Source organism: Panulirus ornatus, chromosome 9 (assembly GCF_036320965.1).
Source record: "Panulirus ornatus isolate Po-2019 chromosome 9, ASM3632096v1, whole genome shotgun sequence".
Classification (NCBI taxonomy): domain Eukaryota; kingdom Metazoa; phylum Arthropoda; class Malacostraca; order Decapoda; family Palinuridae; genus Panulirus; species Panulirus ornatus.
In genome coordinates, this window is record NC_092232.1 from 34,356,233 (window position 1) to 34,376,409 (window position 20,177).

At 39.2% G+C, this 20,177-nt stretch overlaps 1 protein-coding gene across 1 annotated transcript in view; it reads left to right on the forward strand.

The window, feature by feature from the left end:
* The first annotated feature begins 5,682 nt into the window (after positions 1–5,682).
* The window catches only part of LOC139750324 (rho GTPase-activating protein 8-like), a 351,767-nt gene continuing 337,272 nt past the window's right edge, over positions 5,683–20,177 (forward strand). Inside the window, 1 exon segment of the mRNA XM_071665001.1 lies at positions 5,683–5,839. Within this exon segment, the coding sequence (XP_071521102.1) occupies positions 5,803–5,839 (37 nt within the window). The 5' untranslated portion in view covers positions 5,683–5,802.

The window sequence follows — 20,177 nt, forward strand, 5'->3', positions numbered from 1 at the left end:
CATTTCTCAGGGAAAAAAGTAGTTTCTAAGGATACAGGTTTCATGGAACAGTCAAAATGTAGTGAAGCTAATACTATGGTTGTCAGCCTTCTCAAGTTTAGATTATTTTTAAAATTTCCTTAAGAAATGTAATAGGTATGTTGATTTCATAGAGGGCGCATTCTTGAACCCAAAAGTGAAAATACAGATATAGATCATATGGAAATATTATTGGTCAATTGGGTATCTAAGAGAAGTAAGAAAGTAACCTGTTAGCTTCTTAATACCATAGCACTCAAATAAGAGACTGAAATTTGCTTCTAAATACCTGCACTGCATGCAAGTTGAATTGAATGATCCTTATTTCATTGAATTTTCTTTTTCATATTGAAGTCTTCATTTCCATATGAGGAATCTAGTGATTGTTTGTTAATGTGAACATTACATAGCCATCTTAGTTATATAATGAAATTTTATTGGCCAAAAGGTTGAGGAAGTATGGTATTTCATTAATGTCAAACATTTTATTGCATGTGTAAGGTGTCATGCAATGTCTAGAGATAAAGATGTTTTACAAAATGCATGTGTTTAGATTTATTTTGATTAATGGGAATACTGATATATAGGCGAGTTAAAAGCAATATGTGAACTGATGAAAAAGAGTCTGAACGTTCAGGGCCTGGACATGCATGAGGGTGAAAGGCTTGTATGGGATAGAGTGAATTGGAACAATGAGGTATACAGGGATCAACATGCTGCCAATGGACAGAACCAGGGCATGTGAAGTGGACATGATAAACCATGGAAAAGTCTGTGGAGCCTGGTTGCAGATAGCTGTGGTTTAAGTGCATTGCTAGAGAATGGATGTGATCAAATGTGGCCTTCATATGTTCCTGGCACTACCTTGCTGATGCAGGAATTGGCAATGAGGTATTAAAAATTATGAGAGAATAAGCAGTGGTCAAAACAATAAGTATTTTTCAAAACCCAACCAATTTTAAGTGAAAACATATATGCATATGAGATGTTTTATATAAGAGACTTATGAGTTTAGATCATTTATTTAGATAGAGAAAAGTGTCACAATCAAAAATGGCATATGATTGTCTGTATCATATTTCCTTGTATCTTCAAAGAAATTGTTAAGATATTGTAAAAAACAGGATTTTAGCGCTATTCCATTTGCAACACGAGGGAGTCTTGGAGGGCAGTTAGTGTGTTAAATAGAGATCCAGGGAGAAAATTAGTTTCAAGGATACAAATGTCAGTGAACAAAGAAAGAGGCAGGTGTCACTGGAATACAGTAGTTAGAGACATTGATTGAGTCAATAATACTACTTACATCCACTTTTTCCTCACCAGCACAATTAGCTGGGGCCAAAAGATTCTGGGCACCACATAATGCCAGATATCTGAGGACCTATCTGTCAAACAATTTATGATGCTAAGAGGGAGTCAAGAAAAAGGGTGTGAGGAAGTGTACAATGCTAAAATATGTAGACAGACCAAGGACTACTACATTCATTACACTTCATATACTGAAACTAAGAAGGAGAATTATGCAAAAGTCAGATCCAGTACCCTTGAGGTGCTAAAGCTAAACTCACTTTAGTGTTTGTGGACAGCAAAGTTTGGTACAAGTGTATCATGAGTAGAGAAAGGCTCAATTCAAGTACATTTGTGAGTTGAGCAGATCCTAGAAAATGAGATAGAGCACTGTGGCTGTATGGAACAACTGAGCAGTAAGTTTGGTTTACATGAAAGTAATATTATAGGAATTGTTTAAGGCCACAGCATAATTGAGAAGGTGTCACTGGCATATGTTTGAGAAGTGTGGTTTCTGGTGGATGTATGTCTGGTAGGACGGTGTTTAAGAATGAGTTAGGATGGTGAATGTTTAATGCTTCATGGGTCACATCAGTGGGTATGGTGTGAAGTGGTTTGATCAAGTAAGAAATGAAAGGGTAAGAGAGATGTAATAAAAAGAGTGTGGTTGAGAAGGCAGAAGAGGATGTGTTGAAATGGTTTGGACACTTGGAGAGAATGAGTGAGGAAAGACTGACAGAGGATATATGTGTCAGAGGTGGAGGGAACAAAGAGAAGCGGGAGACCAAATTGGAAGTGGAAGGGTGGAGTGAAAAAGAGTTTGAGCGATCGGGGCCTGAACATACAGGAGGGTGAAAGGCGTGCAAGGAATAGAATGAATTGGAATGATGTGGTATACCAGGGTGGACGTGCTGCCAATGGATTGAACCAGGGCATGTGAAGCATTTGGGGTAAACCATGGAGAGGTCTGTGGGGCCCGGACGTGGAAAGGGAGCTGTGGTTTCGGTGCATTACACATGACCGCTAGAGACTGAGTGTGAACAAATGTGGCCTTTTTTTGTCTTTTCCTGGCACCACCTCGCTGGAGGTGGGGGGAATGCAACTTCATGTGTGGCGGGGTGGGGAGGAGAATGGATGAAGGCAACAAGTATGAATATGTATATGTATGTATAAGTTGAAATGTATATGTATGTATATGTGCATGTGTGGGCATTTATGTATGTACACTTGTATGTGGGCGAGTTGAAAGATGTGTGGAAGGCAAGACGTTATCTTGGAGAGCAAAAATGGGTATGTTTGAAGGAATAGTGGTTCCAACAATGTTATATGGTGGTTGTGAAGTGTGGGCTGTAGATATGGTTGTGTGGAGGAGGGTGGATGTGTTGGAAATGAGATGTCTCAGGACAGTATGTGGTGTGAGGTGGTTTGATCGAGTAAGTAATGAAAGGGTAAGAGAGATGTGTGGTAATAAAAACAGTGTGGTTGAGAGAGCAGAAGAGGGTGTATTGAAATGGTTTGGTCACATGGAGAGAATGAGTGAGGAAAGATTGACAAAGAGGATATATGTTTCACAAGTGGAGGGAACGAGAAGTGGGAGACCTAATTGGAGGTGGGAGGATGGAGTGAAAAAGATTTTGAGCGATCGGGGCCTGAACATACAGGAGGGTGAAAGGCGTGCAAGGAATAGAGTGAATTGGAATGATGCGGTATACCGGGGCCGACGTGCTGTCAATGGATTGAACCAGGGCATGTGAAACGTCTGGGGTAAACCATGGAAAGTTTTGTGGGGCCTAGATGTGGAAAGGGAGATGTGGTTTCGGTGCATTACACATGGCAGCTAGAGACAGTGTGAGCGAATGTGGCCTTTGTTGTCTTTTCCTAGCGCTACCTCGCACACCCACCGGGGGGGGGGGGGGGGGGTTACCATTTCATGTGCAGCGGGGTGGCGACGGGAATGGATCAAGGCAGCAAGTATGAATATGCACATGTGTATATATGTATATGTCAGTGTATGTATACGTTGAAATGTATAGGCATTTATATGTGCGTGTGTGGGCGTGTATGTATATACATGTGTATGGGTTGGGCCATTCTTTTGTCTGTTTCCTTGCGCTACCTCGCTGACGCAGGAGACAGCGACAGATTATGATAATAATATATATATATATATATATATATATATATATATATATATATATATATATATATATATATATATATATATATACAAGGACGAATTAATCCTTTGTATAAACGAAGCAACAGTTCAGAAGAAAGAAAATTTCATCTAAACAGCACTCCCAGTTTCTTAAATGCAGACTTAGCTATTACCATAATGTGGGGTTTCCAAGTTGCATTAGACATTATAGTGATACCAGTTATGTTCACTGAATTAAGAAGTGGAATTACAGAACAGTCGGAGAGAGGAAAGCTGTGAGGAGTTTTGTCTACAGAGATGGGTAGAAACTTGGTCTTGGAGGCATTAGACTTAACTAGATTTCGTCTAACCCACTGGGATATCCTGTCCAAGTCTGAGTTTATTTGAGGAAGTTCTGTCAAGACGAGATGCAGATCGAGTGAGGGAAGAGGGACCAGAATTGAAGAGTGTGGAGGAATGCAGTGTTGACTCGCCTGTGTCAGCTACTTCCAATCCGTATATGCTAAGTAAGTGCAGTAAGAAGTTTTTACGTGAGCTGTAAATCGTGTGTGTGAATAGGATGGGAGGAAGTTCTCGGTGAAGATGGACGTGTTAGATGTGTGTGATATTGCCCTGGTTATCTAATTTGTTTATGCTGAGGGAGGTGAAAGTAAGGGTCTTAGAGCGAAGACATGTGGTGTGTATCGGCTTGATCGCTTTAGGAATGAAAGAGACGTGGTCGCTGACCAGGGTGTGCTGATATGTTCCAGCGTATGTGGAGAATCAGCGATGAGAGATCAACTGAGAGGATATACGTGTCAGAGGCGGAGGGAGCAAGGATAAAGGGGTTTGAGAAGGGGACGAAAATAGAACGTGAGTAGCTGAGTGATTTGGGTGAAAGGCGTGCATGGGATAAAAAGAACTGGATCGAAGTGGTATACGGGTAGCGAACCAGAGCACATGAAACGGTCATTGGAAAGGATTGGTCTGTGGAGTTTAGCGGTAGGCGGTGTGCTCTGGTGATGAGGGTTAGGGCCCACGGGTTACAGGGGACTCAAGAACTGATGCCGGAGCTGGGCCTTTGAGTGACAGAAGAGTCAGCAGTGGATGATGATAATCTTTAAAGGATTCATTCAGCACTTATATTTTCAGCAGTGAAATATATTTCCAACATTATTTCGATATTTCATCTTCCTTCAGAGTTCCCCCAAAGGCTCGGGCTTGAGGGAGTTGATCCCGGTATCGTGGTTGGCCATTCCGTTGGGCCAGAATGAATGAAGTCACTGGGTCGTTGTTCCTCTGTTCCTGGTGTCACGTACAGCGACGAACAGGTATGGAAGATCAGCTATTACTTACCAATATATATTACCGAGTAAAATACGAATAATGGCGCTAGTTTCGGAGTAGTATAGGGAGAGCAGTTTACATTAAATTTCCCCTTCCCTGAATCTCACATATACGTCCATATATGATAATGATAAAATATCGTCTTAGGCCAGAGACAATTACTGCACTACAGAGGTTTGCATATGACTGTGTCTCACGTCAGAAATGTAATCCATATCTCATACATTTTATTCAAATCACCAAAATATTATTAATCCCTCGTATGTCTGTGAACATAAGATGTTACACATAACTATGGAAACGTAAAACCAACCTGTCCTGGGTATCATTGGTTTCGATATATCAACTCTATATATTGGTTACTTCAAGCTGATTATTTCCACTGAATCTCATCGTGGTTAAGGCAATAATGTAAGGAAGGAAATCATGAATACATGAACGTTACGCGAAATAAATTCATTCTGAGCCAATCATGGAAATAATTTCGTTTTCCAATTAAATTAAAACAAAGTTTGCATAGCTTCAAATATAATAACGGATACTAATACATGACAGAATCATTATCGAGGTGTGACGGCTTCTAACATATGGATGAAGGAGGTGTTTCTCGTTTTCTCTAAAATTTGAATCAAAGCTTTTTAGAAGCTTGATTAGCAGGAGTTGGTAGTACGTACTATGGCTACGGTTATCGTTGGAACGTGTTATCCCTCTCGTCCGAAACATTAACTATTCCTCATACTATGACATTTAATATAAATAGTTCAGAGTAAGACTGGATATTTACTTATTCAGTTGTAAATATAATATCATCCAGGTCAGTACTGTGTTATAATATTTAATATGGGTCTTAGATGTCAGTATGAACCATGACTCTATTTAAGGTAGTGGATTCGGACACAGTGTTTCTCTGTCAACAAAACAGGAATCAGCTGGGTGGCTCGGTGGTTGAGTAGTGAAAAGTGTCATCAAGTTGTGTTATTTTAGGTTGTGATTAATGATGCACGTATGACAAAATGGGAACGTTTGAAGATCCAACGAGGCGTGTGGGAGGTAAGATTATATTGACTGTTATTAATGTTATTTAAGACCAAAGCTTGGGGCTCTGGTTGGATTAATTATGTACTCAGATGTCTTCTGTTATCAACTGTTGGGATGGATTTCATTTTGGGTAATTCCAGATATTTACTGACGAGGAGTTTGATAATGAGCTCAGTAGAAGAGAGTTTTTGGAATGTGTTGTTCTCTATTTGTAAGGCAAAGGTGATTATTGTCTCGTCGTGGTCAAGAATACTAATTGTTCGATGAATTTGGTTCGTAGTTAACATGATGCCATCGATAGTGTTGTTGTAGAGTTGAAAAAGTTATGATTTACTTTTAGCGCCAAATATATTGTGTTTATTAGTGAGGCTGAAGATAACGTACATGTGCGAGCGGTAAAGTTTTGTACATTACAAAGACATTTTGGTAAAGTTCTCGGTGGGAATGTAGACATGTTGAAGGAGGACCTGATTAAAAGTAGGGTTGGTAATTTATCACTGTAACTCTGCATCATAAGTAGTCGTGTGGAATGGCTACTTATAATGTTGTTGCTTTATATAGTTGGTTGTGAATGTTAAAGAATATTGTGATAACTGTTATGTATATCTGGGAAAACATTAATTAATGTGGAATTGGGTAATACATTTGTAACATCAAAAGAATCTTTGAACATTTCGTGTAGTAACTAGGATGGTAGTCAGATTATACCAGCATTAAGTTTGCCTCATGCTGAGGAATATGCTGTTTGATCTGTGTGTTTACATCCCTTGCCACATTGGATGTGCATTTTCATAAGAATTATTGATACATGACCAAATTATCAAAAATATAGGAAAGTGCTTAATTGCAAGAGAGGTTAGATGTTTTCATAGTTTCTGTTGACATTTCACTTTGATTGACCCCATATTTTTCTGGATATGATATTGTTTTATTAAATATTTTCTGGAAAGATTATTGCTTCAGATCATGCTTTGCATATATTTATGGAACCTTAGCGAACTATATTAAATATCTATACCTATATAGCCATTTTCCTAAGCTAGTTTCAGTGTTGAGCTCAACTCAAATTACTTCATTATTTTTTTTTTTTTTTTTTTGCTTTGTTGCTGTCTCCCGCGTTTGTGAGGTAGCGCAAGGAAACAGACGAAAGAAATGGCCCAACCCACCCCCATACACTTGCCTTGATTCAATCCACTGACAGCACGTCAACCCCGGTATACCACATCGCTCCAGTTCACTCTATTCTTTGCCCTCCTTTCACCCTCCTGCATGTTCAGGCCCCGATCACACAAAATCTTTTTCACTCCATCTTTCCACCTCCAATTTGGTCTCCCTCTTCTCCTCGTTCCCTCCACCTCCGACACATATATCCTCTTGGTCAATCTTTCCTCACTCATTCTCTCCATGTGACCATACCATTTCAAAACACCCTCTTCTGCTCTCTCAACCACGCTCTTTTTATTTCCACACATCTCTCTTACCCTTATGTTACTTACTCGATCAAACCACCTCACACCACACATTGTCCTCAAACATCTCATTTCCAGCACATCCATCCTCCTGCGCACAACTCTATCCATAGTCCACGCCTCGCAACCATACAACATTGTTGGAACCACTATTCCTTCAAACATACCCATTTTTTCTTTCCGAGATAATGTTCTCGACTTCCACACATTTTTCAAGGCTCCCAGAATTTTCGCCCCCTCCCCCACCCTATGATCCACTTCCGCTTCCATGGTTCCATCCGCTGCCAGATCCACTCCCAGATATCTAAAACACTTCACTTCCTCCAGTTTTTCTCCATTCAAACTCACCTCCCAATTGAATTGACCCTCAACCCTACTGTACCTAATAACCTTGCTCTTATTCACATTTACTCTTAACTTTCTTCATTCACACACTTTACCAAACTCATTATTATCATTATTATTATTATTGATATTATTATTATTATTATTATTATTATTATTATTATTATTATTATTATTATTATTATTTTCATCATTTATTATTATTGGTCAAGTTGAAAGTGGTGTGACTTATCAACTTTCCCAAGCTAAATTCAAAACTTGACCAACTTGCCCTGCACCACAATGCCGCAGTATTGGTTTACTTTCCCCCCTTCTATAGGTATTTTTTTGGTTTTTATTCCTGAGACCTGGTTGTTTGTGTGACCCCACCACTAGCTAGACCATGAGACACTCAGCAAGCTGCTGCGTCACATGATTACTTTGTGGCTTTTCCCAAATCATGTGTGGGCTGTTTTGATAACTGTTTCTTTCCCTACACCTCACAGCTTTGGAACTCTCTACCCTCTTATGTCTTTCCAAGTAACTGTGATCTAGCACCTTTTAAAAGACAGGTCTTTCACTTCCTCCAAAATTTTTAAATACTTTTCCTTTTCCTTTATTTTCCCCTTTTCATTAATTTCCTTATATGTCACCTAAGGCCTGGCTTAGATGTGGACTTTAATCCATGACTGGAGCCTCTAATTTGAAAAAAAAAAAAATAACCATACAACTTTTTTGAGGCCCTTGAAATTCCAGCACCAAGCTCTGTGTGGGAGCTAGGTCACGTGGCCTCTATTTGGGTGGGATGATTCTTGCTGATTATGTATGTTTCTTTCTGCTATCATGGAGCCTTGTTGTTGGTGACTTCTCATTTGCAGTATTACAACTTGTAGATGGAGTCTGCTAAAACACACACACTCACACTTACAAACAAAGTAATATTATCCATACTGCTCTTATATATGCATGAGTAAATATTGCAGGTTACATTACAAACATGGAATAATTATTTGAGAATCTTTTCTGTCTGTACAATTAGGATCCTATATTTGTGTATGAATATTTACTTTGTCGTTTTACAGATTTCAGTCTGTCTCCGTCGGGTAGATGTATTTCATATGTTAGGTTCAGGAATATGGTTGTTGAGGATGCTTGTTGTGTTGTTGTTTTAGGCATAGGTTTAGCTGGGAATGTTTGAAGATCCATTTGGGCCAGAGATCGTTAAGATTTTAATGATAGTACTAATATGTACAGCTTCACAGCTTGATGCTTGGTTGTATATGGTAAAGCCTGTGATTTGCTATTGATGTGAATTTCTTCATGGTAATTTAGATTAGTTTGTCTTGGAAACTTTTTGATTTAGGCCATTAATGATTTAGTTACTTTTTGAAGTAAATTATTTTCATGAGTATGCCTTATTTTCTTTGTACTTATACCAGAATGTTTGATAGCATTGTTCTGTTTAGGCAAAACATATCTGATTGAGCTGGTCATGTTTTGAATTAGGTACATGGGACATGATATAATGCCCTCAGAGAAGCTTCAAATTTATGAGTGTACCTTGGGCTCCACCTGTCTGGTATGTTTTTGTAGTGCTGAAAATTACATAGATAAGTACAGTAAATGAAATTGTGGTAAAGATGAAGAATAGACTGTCTTTATTTTCATAGAAAAATTAAGTAAGCTTCCTGAAGGTGATGCAGTCTCAGTGTCTTTCATCAAATTTGAGAAAAGTAGGGTTTCATTTGCAGTTGTACAATCACTGATTGCTTGGATGGTTAATCTGTGAAAAAAAAATGAGGGCAGTGTTTGGATAACATAGGAAAATTGAACACAGAGTAACAAATACCTTTAGGTTTTTAGTTATAATGATTTTGAAACAGTGTTTGTGAACTTAAGTTATATTAAGAAAAGCCCAATTTCAACAAATCTCAACAATTAATGTGTTAGTTCTAGAGTTGAAATTTTCATTAGAAAATAAGAAACTGATTAGCTTGGGGTGAATGCATCACTTTCAGGCTTAGGTGGGGAGCTGTTTTGTGCTGTAGTTGGACACCAGGCATAATATTGTTGTGAATTTCATGATTGCTGCAAAGTATTCTCTCTTATCTTCAGCTTGGTCATGTAAAAATGAAAGTTATGGATGGCATTACTTAAAAGTTTAAGTGGTGGATAAGCTTAAAGAAAGGGAACTGGCAGTATGGTGTATTGAAGATGAAGTACACTTTATTCCTGGAATGACTGAAATTTTTTTGTTGGAAGTGAAGAATAATGGTAACATTTTGATAAGGAATAGCTTTTTTTATTTATTTTTTTTAAGAGGTTAAGAATAATGGTAATATTTTGATAAGGGATACATTTGGATAAGGAATAGCTAAGATAATTTCAGAACACTATCTGAGTTGTACTGGTGGCTATTAGGAATATGATAACGGTGATTTACTTGTAGATAAGTAGTAGCCAGCTTGGGTGGTGGGAAAAGGGGGAAATAAGATCATCCTGTAAAACTTATGTTATGAACTAGAGATTTTTCTGTACATGTGTAGGAGGCCTTGATAACACTAAGATGGTGATGAAATGAACATGGTAGTTTTTCCGTCACTTGTGTAAATCACTAGAATATTTGAATAGACATACGTACTGGTATACATTGATTTTCCCTTTTCAAGGGACTGGAAGGGCTGAAATAATCATAAAAATATCTTAATCAAATATCTTAATCATCGTTTTTAGGTTTATTGTATATGGTGTAGCCCCATCCTTCCCATTTTGGTACTCACAGCCATCCCCCATATGTAATAGATATAGTAATAGAATATTAGATTCAAAGTCCCCAAAATTAGAATTAGAGGTGACTTTGTATAGAAGAATTGTTTAATGATGACAAATATACTTCCATCAACACTGGAAAATTGTTTTTTCACAATTAATTGTTAAATTCTATTTGCAGAACTTAATCATAAAAAGGACATATATCAGCAAACTTAATCAGAAACCTGAGATTTTGTTTTTATTTTTCATCTCGTGTAGATATATTAGTACACTTAGAATTTGTAAGATTCTTTTATAATGTAATTTTTTGCATTGAAGTTACTACTTCATGTGTTATATACACACATATTAAACAACCCCAGGGCCCCTTTTATATGGTTCATGCAGCTTTGAGGCAACACTCCATGCAGGAGAATGAAAGTTGAGACTGAGAAGGTCCCTGCCATAATCATACTCCTTTCCAGCCAATGATAGATATTTACCCATGCCAAATGTGAATTTCTCCCACATTATAACCACATGCAGATTAACAAAGTTGCAAACCTCATGAAACAGAGGATTCTTAACACTCAATGGTTGCCTAACAATCACAGTGGTTCAACACCTCCAAAACAAAACAAAAATACTTCCATCACCATCTCACCTTAACATGATGCCAGTGACACTCAGCTCGTAGCAACAATACTAGCCCCCCCTTTAAACTCATTTCTGCTGAAGTTACACCCACCTGCAACCACATTCCCCATGCATGCATTAGTCATGCTTTTTCATCTGCACTCTGGACTCCACCTATCTCTCCAACATTACAAACACTGATTCAGCATATCAGCAAGACCCCTCGTGCACAAGATGCAACTCCCATACTAAATACATACGCCTCAGCTGTGTTGCACTCATGTCTCAAAGACATACTAGTACTCACAACATCACCACCCATCTTAACTTCTGATATTGCGTAATAGATGTAGCTGGCTTCTTGAGCACTGTAACAGCCCCATTGAAGGGGATCCTGGGGCAGGAAGGTAATTATAAACTGTGTACTATATACATGTCACTTTTTCAGTAATGAAATAAGAAAGCTTTCTTCAAAAGCTTGTTATGGCTTGACTTTCATAGCATTAGGATTTAAAGTTAGAAATAGGAAAGAGTATCTTGAGAAGCGAATCTGCAAGAGGAAACTTAAGTCAGACATGTTTAATTAATACTGGTACCTCGTACACTACAATGTGTGTTATAATAGCTAGTCAGCACACCTCAAACTTTGAAAAGAAAACAGTATTATGATCATAGTATAATAATCTGGCCTAGTTGAGGTTGAAGGTGAGGAAACATGAGTGTTGTCTTGCTTTGATGAGGTTAATGCATCAGAAGAGGCCTGAGACAGGTCTTGCACTATATCCCTAGGCATTTACAGTGCTTTGAAGACTTTATAAGCAGTTGCTCCATTGTCACTTGCTTCATGTAAATAGGTTTTTGTCTGGTTAACGTTTTGTTAATACTCTACACTCTTATTACTATTTTTTTAGAAGCTAATGAATTGACCCTTGCAAGTGCTAGATTGAGTTGCTTATTTTGAAACACTTTGACCTCAGTGAGATATTTGACTATCAGGGCTTGACATTACTGATTTTTTGATCACCAGGGAAAGTAAGTTGGTCATTTTACTTGACTGAATTTTCCCATATATCTTTTCCAGTGGGTACTTTTAAACTTTTTGACATTATCATTATTATGATTATATACAACCTCAGCTCTCTTTAATATAGTTCTCACAGCTTTGAGGTTGTGATTCATGTGGAGGCTGGATAAATGGTTTTCAGTGGGGCAGGAAGGTATGTGTAAAGGCACACTTTTGTGTGTTGAATGATTTTTTCTTGACCAGTGGATTTTTTGGAATTTGCAGAGTTCAAAGTTACCTGATCTCATTTAATTTTTGATGAATCTCTTGGCATTTTTTGTACTTAGTAATAATAGTGTAGAGGTAATTATAGAATTTAGAAATGCTTTTTTGTGGAAAGTTCATCTAACCAGTTTGAAGGAAAAAACGATCTAAAATTGTCTTTGGATTGTATAACGAGGTTCTTGTCATGTAATGATTTTTTGTAATAATTATTATTATTTTATCCAAATGGAACCTGCCCTATTATTCCCCTATGGGATTACAGCTCTCTGCTCACCTTTTAGAGCATCAGCTCTTATTTCAAGCTAATTGACCATCAGAATGTTGAAATTTCCTGTTAATGTTATTAAGATAATCGTATCCTCAGTAGAGGTGTTATTTGACTCTGTTTCCAAGTGGTTACACTGTGAGTGAGAAGTCACCTTTGATGAGGCTGTATCATTGTCGTTAGGTGTCAAGGATGTTGTTAATCTAAAGGAGCCCCTCATTTCCCTGTCCCTGTATGGGGCTAGGAGCCCCTGAACCTTCCTTTGATCTCCTGCTGTTTTCTCTCATATATCTTCTAATCATTTGTGCTTCTTCCTTGTAAGTACTGCCCAAATGCTTCACTTTTCTCTTTCACCAAAAATTTTTCTTCTTCAATAACACTTCAACTAGGTCACTTTCGATTTAACAGACTTTCAGCATTAATGGACATCCCTTCCCATTTTAGTTTGTTAAATTGAGGGTTTACTGTATATCTTGACTGTAAAAACCATTTCATGGAATGAACTTTGTAAAAACTATTTCATGGAATGAGCTTCCTCACTTTATATTCTTATAGTGTTTTGTATCTTAAAATTAAATAACAAGATGCTACTACATGAACATAAGAAGAAAGGGATCTTTTTATCACTTTTCCTTTGTTATCAAATGAAAACTGTGTATTAAAAGAATGCTGATTTCTGTAAAGCTGATTCATGAAGCCCAGATATAATTAGGTTAGTTTTGAATAATAACTTTGAATGAAAATTATTTCTTGAGTAGTACAAAAAGAGTAGTAAATACTGATGAGAGATTTACGAAATGGATTCTGTGTTGGGTGTTGTGTTTGAGATGTATTAGTTTCCTTGTTCTATTTGTTTTGTTTCTGTTTGAAATCACAGTATCATGGACTTAATCTTTATAAGGATTTTCTTTCCTATATTTACTTCATTAAAATTTGTGTCATACCAGTTACTCCACAGTTTTTACTTGACATTAGAACTCTTTCCATCAAAAATCTCTCAACAGCATTAAGAAGTCTTCTATGCACATTATAAACAGTATGACTTTGGTGCTTTCTTATGAACTTTCTCAATTTTCCCTTAATTATAAGAACAATTATGTGGTTACACTTCTCTCAGAATCCTCCTTCCTCTTCACCTACTTTTGGTTTGGTAATTCATTTAACTTGGGAACTCACTTTCCTTTCATTAACCTTGCAAAAATGGAAAGATTTCTTCTTCAGTAATTTTTCCATCATATGACTCCCTCCACCTACATAGAGAAGTACATTTACTGCATTCATCGGGTCATAAGAGAGAGCAAAATAGTCACTTATCCCTTCTTTCATATGCACTTTCAAAACCCATTCAAAATCTTCTCACCTTCATTCTTCTGTTGCACTTATATACACCAGTTTTGCAAGGTGTTCCTTTTTCCAACAATATTCCATGTGTCTCTGAACATTTGTACTCGCAGCCACATCTGTTCCATTTCATTTTCTGTCACAGGCAGTCTTCCAGACTTATCTAGTACAGCCACTCTTTTAACTCTGCATTTAGACCTCTCATCTTTTATTTTGACAGTATTCTCCCTTATACCTTAATTGTCATCCCCTTGAGGCTGCCTTCCAAGCAGGAGCAGGAAAATGTTGGGCTCACATAGAAATGACTATTCCTTTTATTCCACTTACAGTGATACAGCCTCACCAAAATTTATGCTTTACTTGCTTAGCATATCACTTGCAGGCGGTGTTTGGTAATACCTAATTTTATCGTTTATCTTTCAGTTTGTAGTCGTTTTCTTTTCATATGTACCAACTACCATATTTTGTATATTCAGGACTTTTTATAATCAACACTTTTTGCTCACCATATATTGCTGTTTTAACAAAGATTTAGCATAAACTTTTTTATGATTATTTTATGATTACCTGTTATGTGGTATGGTTTTTAATTACTTCCAAATACCCATCTTCATGAGTTTATGATTTGATTAATTTTTCACTGTAGATCTTTTTGAAGGTAGTTTAGTATGCAGATAAATCTATTTTCTTGCACCCTCGTTTTCAGTTTTTAAGCACTACTGGTATTTCCACACTTACAGATCTTTAAGTAGTAATTATTTATGTTCCTTTTTTTCTGTTATGTTCAAAAGTTTATGAGTTCTTTTAATGCCACACAATGCCTGTTTTATTTTACTCCGTGAATGGGTGAATGAACAATTTAAGGTTTGTTGAAGGCTGCATGTTGATTGGTTGAATTGCTTCCAGGCTTATCAGTTGCCTGGGTCGTTAAGGCCCTCAGCGTCAAACTACATCCACCACTCAAAAAAAAAAAAAAAAAAACCGACATACACTCTCATTACGTATGTGAACCTTAGGGACAAGAGGGAATAGATAGAGGGGATAGAAATAGTCACGAGGGGTAAGATGTGTATGTCAACGAGGGAAGAGGATTGGCATGAGGGTAGCGTTGCATTACAGTTGTCTCGTGTGTGGAGTACATAATTGCTTAAGTCTCTCCTAAGATGGTTGAGGATAGGGTTAGGGCAACCGTTGACCAGGAGGATGCAGCATTTGATGGTGTTAAAGGTTGTCCAGCATGATGTCATAAATGAATATGCACTGCTAGCATGTTTGTGATTATTTCCTTAACCTTTTATTTTTATCGACTAATACAATATATATATATATATATATATATATATATATATATATATATATATATATATATATATATATATATATATATATATACATACATACATACATATATACATACATACATACATACATACATACATACATACATATAAAAAGACTGCCTTGCCTTGCGTGAGAAAATTATGAAGCCCTTTAAATACTGTGGTAAGAATATTATTAGAGAGGTGCAGTAGAATATTAGGTAGATATGTAGCGTAAGGGCACCACGGAGTAGCTAGTGGATGTGTAAGAAAACCATTTGAATGGAACACTTAAAAGTGATTTAAACCTACGGAGTATGATTTGATTTTTTCTTTTAGTTTTACTACCATATTTACCGGCTCTAGGTATTGTTTTGTAAACGGAAGTGAAGATTTCTCTTCCTTATCGACCGGCCACAGTGTTGGAAAGGCCAACAGGGTAGGTGGTTGAGGGGGCTAGCCTTACTAATCAAATCAAAGCTAATTTTTATTACCCGTTACATAATTCAGAGACTGCTCTGCAAGGCACATTCCTAGGCTAAAGCAGAGCTCTAGTGTGGGGGGCCCCACTGTGGAAACAACAGGGTTCCTTTATTTTCTGCTTTAATATCCTGGGAGGATTGAAAACTCGCCCCCTGAAAACTGCTTTGTTTTTCGTCGCTGGCGCTGTCATCTTCAGCTCACGAGGGCGGAAGCAGGAAAGATTGATGCATGCGCAGTGTCATTTCCGTTTACGGAGGAATATCCCGATTGGCCTGCTCCTCCACTGTTACGGAACAATAATAATTTATGTTTTATCGTAAGGATTACTGTAATGTGATGGTGGGGAAGGCTATAATGATCAAGGAAAACGTGGAGTAAAAGGACGTTACAACATGGGTGAAACACCCCTTGAAAAGAATCCATATGATGCCATCTAACTACGCTAAAGGGTCCATATGTATTATAATTTTCATTGTTATAAACAGATTATACCAATGAGTTAGTCGCCCTCACACCACCCCTCCCCATCCGGTAAAGAATGCTCGCTGGAAGTGGTCATGTGTGAAGAGGAAGGTAACGCACACAAAGCCGCCCAAACCTGCAACCAAGAACAACCACGTATTATTATATTTCCTCACATCAGTAAATTTCGGATGCAAAGGGAATTTAGGTGAAGTCTTCATGGGATAAATTGAATATATTCTCGTTTATCTTTTCTCCATTTTGCTTAATCGTCACAGTCCTCCCCTCTATGATTTTCCTGTCGTAATGTTAGATGACTTAGTCAATATATCAGGATGCTTCTTTTTCCCCCCACTTCCACAAGTTACTTTTGTGAAACAAATGACATATTTTATAGGTGTGTTTACTGGGAATCATTATGATGCCGTGTATTAGTACAGAATTACATTACCGTTAAACGTCGGGTGTATTCAACGTGCTGGGGGCTGACTTGGTCATGTGTTTCTAGCCCCTTGTTACAGTCAGGTGGCCAAGACTAGAGATTATTCGATGCAGGTGACAGCCATCCTTCAACCGATTCCTGAAACATAGTGAATTCTTGTCAAACCTTTTCATTGGTTTTCCGTTGTTGGTGCGCAAGAATTTCGCAAATTGGGCACATGTCTGTTAGGGTGCAAGTTGACTCTGGTTTATGAGTTTTTAGGATGAAGTGAAGAAAGACAGATATTGATAGACAAAAGTAATGCTACGGACAGAAAGCCCATTTATAAGGGAAAGTATTTGAAATTTACTGTCTTGAACCAGGTTCATTGGCAAGATATTCAGTTGCTTGCATGTTTTCTCTCATATATGTACCCTACCTTTGGCCATGAACTCATCGATTTACCCCCTGGAGTGGATGAACAGCTGGGCTGGCTGTGGATCAACAAGGATTCGAACCTATGTGCTCGTCCCTGTGCGGCTCGTGAATGCGTCACGGTCAGGGACGCTAACCGCTGCACCATTCCTGTGCCTGAAGTTACTGCATACCCATTGCCACCGATCCACATGGAACATATCTTGAAATCTTAAACAGATTTCTGTTCTCCCACATTCAGATAAGTCATTACCGTGGGACTGCATATTTTTTTTTTTTTTTAAGTCGATGTGTTTCCTTAAATGAAATATTTTCTGTACCCTGAAACAGAACAGAAAACATTTTTCCCATCTTTTCTGTTGATTCCATCAAGAGAGCTACAGGACAGGTTTGTTTATCTTATTTGAGACGACATGAGCAACTGATTGCCCTAATCAAGGCCATCTCATTAACGCTATGTATACGTATACCGTAGCCTCAGCCAGGTATCCGTTTTATGGACCGACCTTTAGGAAAGGATGAGCAATTGGGTTGACTGTGGACTATGTGCTCGACCCTTGGTAGGCCCGTGGATGCGTCTTGGTTAGCGACGCTAACAGCTACACCACGGAGATCCATTTGCCTGCATTAATTGTGGAATGGGCCAGGGTACAGTTGCCAGGCTCACTGGCTGACACTATATGCGTCTCTCAGGCGAGTCCATAATGCTCATCCGTGTGTTGGGCGAAGTCTACGCTGTGATTCCGGGCTAGTCGTCTCTATACGTGATTTCGGTGTCGTCTTTGCTGTAAGCGTACGCATGTGCGCTTACGTTGGGGCTTGCACGGCCACGTATGTATGTGTACGTCGTTAACCTGATGTCGGATTAGAGATACTGGTGGGTGTGCATGTGTCACACGAGATGGTCACATTGTTTACAGTGGATGGAATATTGGGGAAGTTATTTACAGTCTCCTCCCTCCCTCCCCTCTCCTCTCTCACTCCATTGATTAGCCCCCTCCCCATGTAGAGGGATATGTGTCGCTAACAATCTGGATTTTTTGTTTTACCATACGTTATGTTGAGCCATTAGTGCTGCATAATGCGTTTTGTAATGCCTTTTTCTGTGCGGGGATGGAGCTGTACACTCCTGGGGACTCCATCTCTTGAACCCTCTCTTTTGTTAAACAACAATCTAAACCTCGGTATGGTGTTCACAGGACAGACAAAGGAATGCATTTAGGTATTCAAGCAACACACCACTGGGGCCCTTCGAAGCTGTTTGTGGTAATGGGAGAGATATGGAAATCATAGATCAGTCTGATAAGATCAGAAATACGTAAATATTAAAAAATAATGTGTGTGTGTGTGTGTGTGTGTGTGTGTGTGTGTGTGTGTGTGTGTGCAGCTAATGAGGCGCAAATAATGTCGGTCGTGGAGTTGAAGCGATGTATATATATCAAGTGTGTTCTTATGCGTATCTATGGGATTACTTCAGCCGCTCTACTTGGTGAATCATTCCACATGTTAACAGTCCTCTTGAAAAAGCATTTGGTCTCATTCGAGGTAAAACGTTTGCCCACGAGTTTGTGACCATTACTGTATATGACATCAGACGAATCTGATGTTCACACTCTCCTAACTCAGTTTATCTCATTCCTCGACCACTCTCATAATTCTTCATTATATCCTTTCTTAAAAATGTCTTCCTTAATTTCATGTGATGGCTTTTAGTTGTAGACCAGCATTTTTCAGAGAACCTCTCTCAACGTATTTAAGCGGGTTTACAGAGTTGAACCTTGTGATCAAGTCATCCGTCACACTCTCATGGCAAGGCAAATATAAGGCCTCTTGCCTTTCCCCGTAACTCAGCGTTTGATTCCGGTACCATCTTCGTTCTTCTCATTTAGATCATCTTTTGTACCTCTTTAAGTGTGGCTACCAAACTTGAGACGTATATTTTAGTGTTGACGTTGGGACTGGTGGAGGGGGAAGACGATGGAGCTGGTGGAGATGGTGGTGCTGGTGGAGGGAGAGACGGTGTTGCTGGTGGAGGGAGTGAGACGGTTGTGGTGGTGGAGGGGGCGGGTAGAGGAGTTGAATATTCAGGTGGCAAGCATTACCAAAGGGTTCGGGTACCATCTGTGTTGGTGGTGACGGTCGTATCGGGTACATGGTGAATGGTGTGACGTAGCGTTACGGTGGTGGATGTATTGCGGTGGGAACTATTGGTGGTGCTGGTGGTGGTGATTGTGTACGTATGTGTTGGAGAAAATTATGGTAATGATGGCGAGCAGTGTTGATGATTGTATTTATTAGGGGCCAACTGTTGTGATGATGATGAGCAGGTGTATGTAGGGAGGTCGGTGGTGGTGATGATGAGCAGGTGTATGTAGGGAGGTCGGTGGTGGTGATGATGATGAGCAGGTGTATGTAGGGAGGTCGGTGGTGGTGGTGATGATGAGCAGGTGTATGTAGGGAGGTCGGTGGTGGTGATGATGATGAGCAGGTGTATGTAGGGAGGTCGGTGGTGGTGGTGATGATGGGCAGGTGTATGTAGGGAGGTCGGTGGTGGTGGTGATGATGAGCAGGTGTATGTAGGGAGGTCGGTGGTGGTGGTGATGAGCAGGAGTATGTAGGGAGGTCGGTGGTGGTGGTGATGAGCAGGAGTATGTAGGGAGGTCGGTGGTGGTGGTGATGAGTAGGTGTATGTAGGGAGGTCGGTGGTGGTGGTGATGAGCAGGTGTATGTAGGGAGGTCGGTGGTGGTGGTGATGATGAGCAGGTGTATGCAGGGAGGTCGGTGGTGGTGGTGGTGATGAGCAGGTGTATGTAGGGAGGTCGGTGGTGGTGGTGATGAGCAGGAGTATGTAGGGAGGTCGGTGGTGGTGGTGATGAGTAGGTGTATGTAGGGAGGTCGGTGGTGGTGGTGATGAGCAGGTGTATGTAGGGAGGTCGGTGGTGGTGATGATGATGAGCAGGTGTATGTAGGGAGGTCGGTGGTGGTGGTGATGAGCAGGTGTATGTAGGGAGGTCGATGGTGGCTATGCAAGATGTGGAAGAAACACACCCAAGAGTGTGGGAAGGAGGAGGGTGCGGGTTGGATGGATGAGTGTCTCGTGATGGTGGGGCCTTTGTATTGTATGTGTGTATGTATGTATGGTTATACCGTTATGAT